General features: G+C 38.4%; 1 protein-coding gene across 7 annotated transcripts in view; it reads right to left on the minus strand.

Annotated features, from left to right (window-relative positions):
- Positions 1–48: 48 nt before the first annotated feature.
- slc6a9 (solute carrier family 6 member 9) overlaps positions 49–13805 on the minus strand; it is a 51089-nt gene continuing 37332 nt past the window's right edge. For all 7 annotated transcript variants that reach the window (XM_057333234.1, XM_057333235.1, XM_057333233.1 and 4 more), the window contains 12 exons: positions 10588–10744; positions 9070–9201; positions 8137–8407; positions 6893–7025; positions 6691–6825; positions 6502–6605; positions 5975–6212; positions 5593–5727; positions 5402–5501; positions 5203–5303; positions 4310–4480; positions 49–3963 (listed from right to left, as the gene is read on the minus strand). In XM_057333234.1, the coding sequence (XP_057189217.1) occupies positions 3730–3963; positions 4310–4480; positions 5203–5303; positions 5402–5501; positions 5593–5727; positions 5975–6212; positions 6502–6605; positions 6691–6825; positions 6893–7025; positions 8137–8407; positions 9070–9201; positions 10588–10744 (1911 nt within the window). In that variant the 3' untranslated portion in view covers positions 49–3729. The remainder of the gene's footprint in view (positions 3964–4309; positions 4481–5202; positions 5304–5401; positions 5502–5592; positions 5728–5974; positions 6213–6501; positions 6606–6690; positions 6826–6892; positions 7026–8136; positions 8408–9069; positions 9202–10587; positions 10745–13805) is intronic.

Genomic DNA, 13805 nt, shown 5'->3' on the forward strand with positions numbered 1-13805 from the left:
TTTAAAGAATACAAAACACACACATAGACAAAACATACAAACCATAAGTGATCTTTAAAATAAACTTTATTTACCATTGCAAATTGAACAGTTTATGATACTGACATGACTAGGACAATTTCAATAAAGTTTGGCCCTAAATTTGAACGTGACATGGTTAGATATGTTTGATAAAAGCACTGAGCTCATGTCATTGTGCTTGTCATTCTACAACTTCACGTTTATATTGCCATGAGCACAGCAGTACACACACTATTGTAAAGACATCACTTTTTTAGCATACAAGACATGGGACAGAAGTTTGTAATATTGATGATTTCATACACATAGGATATTTTTTGTGCTGTCACAACATCTTGGTAATCACAAATCATGCTGTCGATTTACAATTGATTTTGTTTAAAGTCACACTTCATACAGCCACAAAGTTGTGCTATTTCCATCTGGGACATACTGTAGAGGTATTTATCTGTGTGCATTTGCTTTCATCACTTTGTTTAATCTGAAGACAGCCAACTCTTTCACTTGAGGGTGCATGTCATCACAGTTAAAATAAATCGACTAACAATTTGAGAGCCAGGCAAAGAAGCAAAGTCCACTCGAAAGCATTGAAGATTGGTCTTACAAACCTTTGTGTTATCTGGTCGATATCCGATCTATTGTCATTTACAACATAGGTTACTTCTATGGTAATATATTGAAATATTAATGAAATTTCAAATTCACATTGAGAATCATTAAAAGATTGGCACACTTATATTAAAACGTTCTTTTCATCGAATGTGCTTTCCATTTCATTTTACGATGTTATCAAAGGGTTTTGCAGCACACTACAAATACACATCTGTATAATACTGAGATGAAGATATAGCACTTTTGGCTTAACACTGATGTAAAAAGCATTCCCGTATGTTTCAAGTTCTAGTCCAACGCTTTTGTTTGGCAATCTGAGATCAGCTGGCTTGAGGAAGTTTAGGAAAACAAAGAGTAGTGTCACCGAACATAGCGAAACAAATGATTACATCTGATGAGAAAATACAGTTTTAGTACTATATAAAAATAAGAAGGAAAATCTCTTACAAAGGTAAAATGGATAATAACATACAGATTAAAAGTGACATCAATACTGGCACTAACAACCTACACTTAATTCGGCAGTTGAACGTCCACTACACACAAAACTCTGTACACGTGACATTAGCTAGCTTACTACAACAAATCAAGTAAAAACAACTAAAATAAACCCACCTACAGCATTTCCCCCCCCCCAAACCCAACCCAAACTGGAAAAAAAAGAAGCATAAAACACATACGCATCTGTTGAGTTTACATCACTATAACGTTTCTACTGTAATAGACTTTGCTTTTGAATTTCTAGGACTGCTTACGTTGCAGTACCTAGAGACACACACATGGTCTTCATGCCACGCTCAAGGTCACAGGACCACACATCAGACAAGACACGAGGACGAATGAGGCCCACAGCAAGTTTCAATCTTGTGCATTCACATTTCTGACAGCGATTAATCATTGTAGCTACCGTCCGTGTAGCCGGCTAAAGTGAACCAGTAAAAAAGTGCTGTTAGTATCGAGTCTAGTTGTCTAGTGACCCCTAAACCAGGCAGCGCAGAGAGCGTCTGCTGCATTTCGCTGCTTTATTCTACCTTAACAGAGGAAAAACTACAGACTCCTGCAAGATTGGTTGTGCTTCACAAAGACCAAGGACTCCTGTAACTACTCCCCTGAGCGTATGATACCTCCGGTTAGGCAGCGGGGTTAGGTTTTTTTTTGCTGCTTTTTTTAAGTTAGAGTGTGTTTTGTATATATTTGGATATAATCTGAAATATATATATATATATATCATACCTTCATGCAGAGGTTAATAAAATGTACATAAAACACTGACGTAGACTATTGTGCCAGGTATCAACTATTTGAATACTGACTTGACATGTTTTCCACTTACTCCGCGCAGAAGAGAAATAACGATAAACTACATCGACTTTGACTATATACAGTGATTTAATGCGAAAAGAAAATAATCAGAAGTCTCGACATATGGCGCATCAGCACATTAGCAGCTGCATTGCTCGACTCCACGTGAAGCGGCGTCACGCAACATCTTAAACATATTCAGTGTAACCAGGACTCTGTGCCACTACAACCATATGAATTGTAAAACATCATTGGAATGATACGAGGCATCTTTACTATATTCATTACGTCAAAGCCTAGTACCAAAAGTCATGAGACAAGCCAAAGACCAAGATATCCATCCTGGTCACCCCCTCCCTATTGCCAACCAAACCAAATGCTAAAGTCAGTTGTTTGCAGTCATAACCTACAGTAACATGCTGTGGTTCCAATTGTTCAAACGTTAAATAACTTCATTGATCTCATAAAACTCAATTTTATGTTATTTGACGACATTATAAGAAAAATACACAATACTTAACAGTTATTATCTAACGACAGGTTACGAGGAGAACCCTCCAGTGTTTTTGCATGCAACCTCATTGCACCGCCGGCTCAAGACTGCTTGGCTCAGCACAGCCAGACGCCTTTAAATGACAGAGATACACGCCAGTTCAAGTCTCTTAACACGAGTAGACGCAACACACGTATAAACACACCGGCAGAATATCAAGGTTCATGTATGTGCACGTTTTTGGTAACATGCTTTTTCAGTGAAGAGCGGGGTTAGTGTGCATACTACAGTACTGAATCTAATAAAGAGCTAGAAGATTCACACATTCCCCCTTTGCTCAGAGATGCCTCGGCTCACGTTTTGCTCCAAAATGCTTGGAAGACTAGGCGGATTTTGGCAAAAATGTCAGCTAAAATCAGCAATAAATCATCTCAAGGTGTTTGAAAATGTTTCGTGAAAACAAACTGTGTGTAACCCTGAGAACGGGCTTGAGAAGTTATATGCCTTGATCCAAATACCTCCGTCAATAACTGCGATAAGAGCTGAAGACCAAATATCCTTTGCTTTGTATTGTGCTCTTGCTTGAAGGGATATGCAGTGCTTGATTTTCGGTCTAGTCAATGGATAATAGATATTTGTCGTTTTGAAATAGTTTCATTTTGAGTAAATGTGTGTGTTGCTCTACCGACTGACCTACAGGAAGCTATAAACTACAATGAAATCATTTATTTGCATTACGTTACCCATAAGTCAATCTCTCTTTCTTGACATCTGAATGTTGAAAACGCCATTTCAGACGACTGCTACACATCGACCAACTGTATGTACAGTACATGGCACACGTGGCAACTGGTGCCAATAATAAACAGAAAAACATGAACGCTCCCCTTTACAATGTGCATTGTGACAAAGAATATTTGGTCTTCTGCTTTTCAACCTGACCAGCACTGCCACCACTGTACACACATGAGCCAAAATCCTGCTGTAGCTCCTGTAGCTACAGGTCACATCTCCACGCTACTCAACACAGAGTGAAAATATTGTACAATGCGCTATATACACACTGCGTGTATGCAAACGTCTCCTGTATATGAACATGTCTTTTCTTCTTTAAAAAAACTGCAGTGTTAAATTATGTCAACAAAAAGAAAAAGGTTTTGGATGGCAACCAATTTCTCTAGAGGTTAGATTTCGTAAAGCCCTTACAATATGTAAAGGTCTCCAGCGAGAGTGGCCTGTCCCACAGCGGGTGACGGCGGGGAATGGGAACCGTCCTGGGGGAAGGGTGGGGAGGGGCTCCTCTATGCGCTGGGCGTGGGGTTCAACGTGGAGCCGTTGCTTCCGGGGATGATCAGGCCGATCTCGTCCTTGTCTGTTTCTTTAACCTTCAGTTTCTCTTTCACCTCGTCCTTGAGCTCTTCTTTGAGAGGACACACCTCCACACCATCGGGGCCCGTGGTGGCGTAACGGCCCTTGCGGTGCTCAAGGAGGGCCGGGCCCCAGTCCAGGTCGGGCTTAACCGAGTTCTTCAATCGCTGCAGGGTTATCAGAGTGTTTGTTTAAGCATGTTATGACTCCTTGATTACTTTAAAGCTGGTCAAATATGTAGAGAAAAAACATTCTAAAAAATGTTGGGTTATTTCAACCCAGCATTGGGTCAAAAATGGACAAACCCAACTGTTGGGTTATAAATTGACCTATGCTGGGTTGTTTCAACCCATTGTTGCGTCGAATATAAACTATTAATTTAACCCAACAGTTGGGTTTATCCATTTTTGACCCAATGATGGGTTGAAATAGCCCAACATTTTTTTTAAATGTAATCTTTAGACATTACAGATGTGACCGAATTTTTGTTTTTAAAGAAATATCACGTCTTACCTCTAAAAATGTGGATCCTTCAGAAATGGCAATCCTATAGAGAGCATAGATGGGTATACAGATAACTGAAGACAAAGCCATGGCAAACCCAATGACCAACGACCAGCCAGGGTATACATAGTCATTGTAGGTAATAGGCTTGTATTGGATCACTGTAAAAATCAGAATGAACTGTAAAGAGAGACAGAGACAAAAAGAAAAATTAACATTGTTTGAACAATATTATATTCATCTAAAGAAAAGTTAAACAACAGAGCTAGTAATAAAAAATTTTCTGCACTATTAACAATTTCTTTAAAGGTCCGGTGTATAGTTTTTTGGAGGATCTATTAACATAAATGCAATATAATAAACATAACTTCATATGTCTTCAGAGGTGTATAAAGGCCTTACATAATGAAGCGTTATGTTTTTATTACCTCAGAATGAGCTATTTCTATCTACATATACCACGGGTCCCTTCACATGGAAGTCACCATGTTGTCTCTTACAGTAGCCCTAAACGGACAAACTGCTGACCGTGTTTCATAAATACGTTATCGCCTTCGGCAAAGAAGCTAAAACTTGACAACATCTTAGTTCTTTGTTAGCCAACGTAGTGCTATGAATGGGAGGGGTGTAGTGAGCCGTTGGTTGCAATTCGCAACCTCATCGCTAGATGCCGCTAAATTTCATATTCTGGAACTTCACATACCTTACCACAATTTTAATAACTATTATTATAATTAACTTATAATATAATTTTTAATTTGAGCTGTGGGCCGATTTTGTGTGATACGTCTGTTGTTTTTTAACACTTGACGATGAGTACGTAAAGTATCCTGCAATTTTATGTTTCAAACAGAAATGGGGACAGAGAGTTAAAAAACAAGCTCTGTCCTACTAGGACTTACACTAATAATTAAAGGAGACACAAATCTCCAGCAGATCCGAAAGAAGATCGGAGGAGGGAAGCCCAGCATCATCTCCACATCTTTAAAATACTTCTTGTGGCCTGTATAGAAACACAATGTACAAATGAACTCCTCCATTTAAATGCTGCTTTTCTGCGAACTTTAAATGATCATGTAGAAAGACACATAGAGAACTCACCATAGACATACATTATGCAGATGCACATGATGCATGAGATGACGACCAGAGAGAAACTGGCAGCATAGTTGTCCATTAGCAGCAACCAGTATATCCCTGCCTACGCCACGCAAAGTAAAAGAGGTTGAGGTCATATACACAGATTAAGAGTATGCATGTGTGTTTGTTACATGTTTACATATGTTACTCACCCGTGTGGTCAGCGGCACACCGAGCAGAAAGCCTACGATGGCGACACCCAGAGTGACATACGTTTTATTTCTGATAATCCAGTCAGTCCCGATCTCATCTACTACAGCTGTCACCAGTGTCTCCAGCAGACAGAACTACACACACACACACAGATAAAAACAAGTATTACATCACTACTACATGAACTAGATCTCTATTAAAGGGATATATTTAAGCAGTTTGATCTAATTATAGGAAAATATGTTAAAAAATAAAGAGAAAACATTGTGTAAAATAATATTATATAAAGACAAAAAATAGAAAAAACAATCAAGAAGCATATGGAATTTCATTGCAGTGCTGGTCTGTAAAACAATGCCGTAAACACAGGAGTGTGCCCACCTGTGTGCCCAGCCCCAGCAGAATGAGCATGAAGAAAAAGAGCAGGGACCAGAGCGGTGATATGGGAAGCAGAGTCAGGGCCTCTGGATAAGCCACAAATGCCAGACCCGGTCCATGATCGGCCACTTCTGACACATCCACTCCCAGATGATGAGCCATGAAGCCCAGGATGGAGAAGATCACAAAGCCGGCGAACACGCTAGTGCCACAGTTTGTTATACTTATGATGATGCTGTCTCTGTTTGAATAAGACAAAGCCATTTAAGCTGAGCACGAATGGCTTTCAAAAGTGTATTTCACATAAATCGACTTAGAGGTGAATGAATATTGACAGATTTTTGTTTAGCTCAATATGCAGTTACCAATACCAGCCACACGAGGGAGCTACAGAATAATGCGTCCCAAAAGAAAGTCACGTTTGATTTTCAGTATGCAACACTCTTTATTGAACACTTTACTATTCGGACCTGTACAAGATGTATTCTATAAATGTATTCTAATATTCCACACAAGCGTATGTCAATTACCTGAAACAGTTATTGTGAAACTTGTTATACGAGGCCATGGTGATCAGTCCACCCCAGGCACAGCCCAGAGAATAAAATATCTGTGAGGCCGCATCCCCCCACACCTGCACAACACAGAGACTTAATGTTATTACACACATAGGATCCATCAGCAATGATCTTGAACTTCTAGTCATATGTCATGCGTACCTTTGCATCGAGTATTTTCTCCCATTGAGGGGTCAGGTAGTATTTGATGCCGCTGATGGCGCCGTCCAGCGTGATGCCTCTGATGAAGAGAACAGTGAGCACCACGTACGGGAAAGTGGCTGTGAAATACACCACCTGATGAAAGACAGCGTATTAAAACATGATCTTTGTAAGCATCCTCCCAGTTGAAAGAATGGATTACCTTGCCGGATGACTTGACTCCGCGGATGAGACACAGAAACACCACCACCCAAGACACAGCCAGGCAGCCCAGGATGGGAAGACGCACCTCCCCAAAGTTGCCAATACCATCAGAGACATTCAGCACATAGTTTCTGTCAGAGAAATTGTGAGATATCGCAGAATGTCTATTATTTAAACAGTCCGACAAAAAACTCACTCATCAAAATTGATTTTATTCATCATGCTTGAATCTCAGCCATTCATACTACAGAGACGACACAGCCCACAGAGCACAAACCATTTATAAAGATGTCAAGACGGCCGTGCACACGTCTCGTGGTCAAAGCCTTGAATTCTCTGACCGCTGCCAGTAAAATGAAGTATTCATTCCAAACCATCTACAGTACACACAGTCATACGCTTAGAAAAACAAAACAATCTGTCCCATTGTCTGTAATGTCAGCCCACTTTATGCCCAAGCATCTTTCAACAAACACATCTGTCAAGTTTCATTCATGACACTGCCAACACCAAGACAACATGCACGACTCTGGCAAACATGTATTAATTATTAGCTTTCAACTGTCAAAATTAAAAGGGAGACATCTGTCATATTTGATATACTATAGAATTATCACGAGCTACGTCAGGACTGTTCAGTGAAATCTCTGTCTCCCAACATTTGTGTAGAAATATATCTATCTACACAATCTAACTTCAGCACAGCCATTAAACAAACAGATTATGGTGAAAGCTAAGCTAAGGCATTAATATCTCAAACCAGAAGTCAAAGCAGTGAAGTATGATTGTGGTTCTCAAACTTTTTCGTTGTAAGGCCCCCTTTGTGTTAAGTGCATCGCTTTGCGGCCCCCCATATAAAGACGTATAATCTTAAACTTAGAATTTTAATTAAACCAAAAACATTCAGTTATACAATGCTGGAACCTCAATTCTTTTGGTTGGTGGTGTCATTTTTCTGATGTTTGATTGCATAAAATCTATGATAAATTTCTATATTTCATAAAATGCCACAAAATCTGTGGCCCCCCTGGATCCATCTTGGGGGCCCCCAGTTTGAGAACCACTGATTTAAGACGGTGGGTGTGGAGAGATGCGTTCATTCTGTCCCAGAACTGGAAAATAATCACCATTTAATTGAACAATAATAATGTATCAATGGCTTTTTTCAAGTTCTCTCTGTATTATAAGCAGCATAAGACAAAGCGTAAACAACATGCTTTGTGCAACAACCGACATTATTACCTCCAGTATTCTTCACTGGGACTGGTTCTCTTTGTGCGGTTCACAATCTCGGTCACCCCCGACACGACAGCAGACATGTTGGCAATGGTGGCGTTCACTCGTGGGGTTCCCACCACCCCACTGCAGTCAGGTGTGTTCCACGGGTTGTTACAGTACGTCCAGGGCAGCAGATTTGTCATGGACATGAAGAAGTAATAAAATGCGATGCAAATCACCACATTGTAGTAGATCCCAATGTAAGTGGAGACCACCATCATTCCGTATCCCACACCTTAAAGACAAATTTAAAAAAAAAAATGTTAAATACACTAATGTTTCAAACAAAGTGATTTCTAAAGAGAACCTTCATTCATTTTATATGCAAATTCAAATATATTTAAGGAACAGTTCACCCAAAAACGAAAATTCCGTCTTCATTTACTCACCCTCGAGTTGTTTCAAATCTGTATACATTTCTTTGTGATGAACACAGAGAAATATATTTGGAAGAATGTTTGTAACCAAAGAGTTCTTGGCCACCATTGACTACCATACTTTAGTAGGAAAATTTGTTTTATAAAATTCTTTGTTCTGATGAACACAGAGAAAGATATTTGGAAGAATGCTTGTAATCAAACAGTTCTTGGCCACCATTGACTACCATAGTAGGAAAAATTGCTTTATAAATGCCTTTGTTCTGTTGAACAAAAAAGAAGATATTTGGAAGAATGTAACAAAGCAAACCGTTTCAACTCGAGGATGAGTTGATGATAATGTTTATTTTTGGGTGAACTGTCCCTTTAAGGAATGTAAGGTTTTGCAATGACCATCGACGTTTATCCAGTGTTATCTGTATCTGAATGATTAAAGACTAGTTTGAGCCATGAATGCATTTATTTCACAGTCAATGAAATGTGTTTTACTTGTTATTAACAATGACAAAGGCATGCTCACCTTTAAACATGGGGCTGACCTTCCATACTCCCAAACACCCCAGGGAGGTGAACTGGCCAAACGAGAGCTCCAGGAAGAACAAGGGGATGCCACAAAACACCAGCATGATGAAGTATGGAAACATGAATGCACCTGAGAAACACACCCACAGTTACATAAAATCATTTTATGTGAGGCGTTTCCCATACAAACAAAAGGTTGTTTCCAAATATGAAAAGTCTTCGCATTCATTGTAGTGTTATTTAATACCAGATGATGTACACATGTTACATAACAGCTTCAACCCACAAATGTGACTGGATGAGCTGCTCGACATTTTGTCTCTTGTCACCAATTCAGGTTTTATCTGACGCACGTACCTGGCCCGAAGTTTACTTTCGGTCTGTGTTTGTTTATTGGTCTATATAATGACAATTTATAATACATTTCATTTATATTCATATTTTAGTATATATTAATTGTAATAAAATAATCTACTCAACAGGGTCTCTGGTGTTATTGATTCTTTGCAGAGGTATAACGGAAGTTTGGGCCACATAACATTTGTTTATGTTGTTGCTGCTAAAACCGTCTATACATTACATATAACATGTGGATTCTGTTTTAAAGAGTTATTAAAGAGCGACTGCAGTGAGAGAGCCCAATGTCTTTTTTTTTTGAGCTATGGGCTAATTCAGGCTGTGGTCCCAGACTACAGGCAGCTCTGGGAACATGAGCTCATGGGGCAGACCGCTGGGGATTAAAACAGCTTTATTATTACTGCTGTTAGATTCTTGCAGTGCCATGTTTGCTTTATCTATTTATGTCTATTTTAAATGATGTGGGCTATGAGACCTGATGTCAGAGTCCTTTTAAGGGAGCGAGTGATTTTAAAGGCTTCTTAGGAAAAGGCATGACTCAGAAAACAACTTTAGATGATATAAATAGCTAACTGACATTACAGTCTGGTGAAAAGAAATAATTATTTTAACAAAGCGTAAACAATTAATTAAAAAAAACACAGAGACCATTTAATTTTTTTTACTTTTTCTGAATTTACTATTGATAGGCGTGAACTAATAACAATAATAATAATTAATAACAAAAATAATAATAACAATTCTCCTAAATTTCATATAAAAATATTGTTTATTTGCAGAAAAAAGAAACAGGAGAAACAGGTCAAAATAATTTGGAATGGCCTCTTAATTTTTCCCCGCAGCTGTATACATATACATACATACAACATCACTGACAATTAGAAATTTTTCTATCTTCATATTATGATTTATATATTTTTCATAAATCATTACTGTTGGTCACCCTAAATGTTTGCCTATGGGTTTTACAAATATTTAAGAATTGATAAGTATTCAAATCTTATCAATGTCAAAGCTTGTCAACTTTGACAACACGGCATCGAATTATTCCGAAAATGCAGTGTTGTTTCCATTTCTAGTTTTGGAGATCCAATGTTTCCACATGTCAGTGATGATATTATGTATATAACGCACAAACAGAATCAATGATAATGGTCACCTCCTCCGTTCCGGTAGCAGAGGTATGGGAACCTCCAGACATTTCCGAGCCCCACTGCATAACCCACACTGGTGAGGACAAACTCAATCTGGTTTCCCCAGTTCCCCCGTCTGGAGTTTTCGTCTTTCTTCACAGGCTCCCCTGGAACTGCGCCGTTCTACAACATAGAAATACAGATGCTAAGAAAAGGCCCATGTTCTCAAGCTGAATGAAACCTGTTGTTTAATTCTCACGAGCCACAGAACCAAAAACAACAAACTGTGGTACAGAAATACATTTTGAAAAGTCGAGAAAATTCCACAGGACACATACAATGAGCAATTGGGTAGTTTATGACTAACATAGTTTATGAATAACACGCCAGTGAAGTTTGTTTTAATCACTTCTAGATTTTTTTTTAAAGATTTTAGTGTAGTGTGACAAATACATTACAGATACTCCATGTTTTCTCTAATTAAATATGATGATACAAAATTGCATGTGTAAGACCTATAACAGCAAAAAGACCATTTGAAATAGTTTTAGGTGGAGTATAGCAATCGTGCATGCCAGAAAGTATGCTAAAAATCCACAAACCAATAATAAAGAATAACTGCCAGAAAATGAGATTTAGAAATGTGTGGCAATGGAGCTGTGGCGCAGCATTATAGTGTAGATGCTCCAAACAATAGTGGGATACTGACCCCCTCATTGGGATTGATCTTAGAGGCTCAGAATTAAACCACCCACAACAAAGGCAAAAAGAAAGGAAATTTGGTCAACTAAACTCTCAGACTGGTGAAGCGCACTTGATGTAAACTGAAACCAGCACCATGTGCACGGCCTGATTTAAAGTTTCCTCTCCATCTGTTCTCATCAGATGCTCTTAGTGTTGACCTCAGATGCAGCGCAGGAACTGACCTCTGCTCTCCGCCCGCACAGAAAGCTCTGCAGGAGGTGAACCCTCAGTGCCTATGATCGCAATCTTCCCAGCAGCTCTTTAGATGAGTCCACAAACTAGAGCTCACTTTGTATCTGGGAGCAATTTAGCTTTTTACAATTGACAGTAATTTTACAATTACGAAATATTAGTTATACAGTACTACACCTATGAGCAGTGAAATGATATCCCTGCGCAGCGCGCACACAGTTGTTTCATTTTGTGGTTAAATCGTTGCACTCTGTGTCCTTGTTCTCTGTGGAATGCCCAGGTGTTTCGGTCGTCGCCGTTTGCTCAGAGGATCTGTCTTGCTGAGCGCAGAGAGAAAGATCGCCCAGCTGGGCCCAGCTGCCCATTTAAGTAAGACTCAGACACAGTCACACACACATACAAGGTCTCACGGGGTCCTGATATTAGTGGTTCAGCTCGCAGACTCGAAAAAGAAAGACAAACAGAAAGACAGAGAGAAAGAAAGAAAACAAGACAGACAGACAGACAGAAAGAAAAAAGTAAAGAACAAACACATCCAAGACATGGAATGTTGTTTGTCAGCTCTGTCATTCTTTTAACAAAGTAACTCTACAAAATGACACGTTCATACAGTTTGGGGCAGCATTGTTCTTTAAAAGGTTTCTTATCCTACAACTTTAAACACTGTATCCACGGCGACCACGGCTGCCCGCTTTGACTGACAGCAGCACAGCACTTCTGAGTAACTTACAGCAGGTATGTGACCCTGTCAGTTTACGGTGGCAAGTGAGGACCGACCTTTGACTTCTCAACTTAACACCCAGAATGCCTGGAGATTTTCGTGTAGAATGTGGCTGTGCCATAGCTGAGTATAACAGATCCTTATCCGCTAAATAGGATTTGCATTTAAATGGTCGGACATAAAATTGTATGTGCTTTAGAGATGCACCGATACTAAATTTCCCACCGATACCGATAGCCGATTATTCATATTTATATCTGCTGATTCTGAAGATTAAATAAATATTTCTTAACTTTTTTTATGTTATTAATTCATATAATGACTAGTAATACTAAACATCAAACTCTATATACAGAGCACAAATTAATTGCATTTTCCAGTCCTCTTATGATTGACAGAATATATCGGCACTGATCATCGGCTATTTTTAAACTATCAGCCGATAGCGTGAAAAATATCAATCGATTACACAATGTAATACATTTTTAAAAAAGTTGTGTTTCGCTTGAATTTTTACTGTTTCTTTATCAAGTTTAACATGCTGAATATGAAAATCACATTATTTGTTTTTACCATCGAAGGTACTCACAAAAAAAACCTAAAAAGTATTTTCACACATTTATACATTTCAGTATTATTACTCGTATGCAGAAATTACAAGGTACTGGCATAACACTGAGCTCAAAGCATCAGTTTAACATAACAATTACTTAAAATTAGTCGTCCAAAACTTCAGAAGTGTACATTTGATCGTTTTTGTCTTTTATGACTAATGCTGTGGAAGTATTTTAATGCCATAAGTCTTTGAATCAAAAAAGCATGTGGAATTACCACCAATGCAGTGTTAATTTTGACAGCAAATTTTGATTTAGTTTTAGTCATAGTCTTTTGACGAAAATGCAATATAGTTTTAGTCACATTTTAGTCAACCCCATCATTTTAGTTTTAGTCTAGTTTTAGTCGACGAAATATGAAAAACATTTTAGTCGAATAAATATACATTATATTTAGTCTACTAAAATCTAAATGGTTTAAATCATTTACTTGGAGTAATTAAATGTTCCATACAAAGATTCAACTGTTTTGACATAATTTACTTCACCTTAGAATGAAACTAAAACAGGTCATTACCTTTATTTTTCAGAAAAATTCAATAACTAGATTTGCATTGTTGGAACACAGAATATTAGACCATGAACGACATGTTCCAGTTCATTCAATCCCATTTGACTCAATTGACTCGTTAAGTAGGGCGTATTCATTCAGTTCATTCAACCAATGAAACGCTCAGACAGGGCTCACACTCAAAGGCTATTGGCTCATGGCATGCCTCTTTGAAGAAAGAGCTTAACTGTCTTTGCTTGAGACGGCAATGAATGAGAAATAGCTTTCAAAAAGACATATTATATAAATTGTATTACATTTCTTTAGTCATGCAAACATGTTACATATTTGGTTCGAATGTACAGTTTGACTCACTTCATCACTTCTATAATCAGTAGAGGACAGCGCTGGTTTTCTTTTGGCTGACTTTGTTGCATTTCACGTTATGCAGCAGCTCGTGTTAAGTTAACATAGACATAAAAA

This window comes from Triplophysa rosa, linkage group LG5 (genome assembly GCF_024868665.1).
Source record: "Triplophysa rosa linkage group LG5, Trosa_1v2, whole genome shotgun sequence".
NCBI classification, from domain to species: domain Eukaryota; kingdom Metazoa; phylum Chordata; class Actinopteri; order Cypriniformes; family Nemacheilidae; genus Triplophysa; species Triplophysa rosa.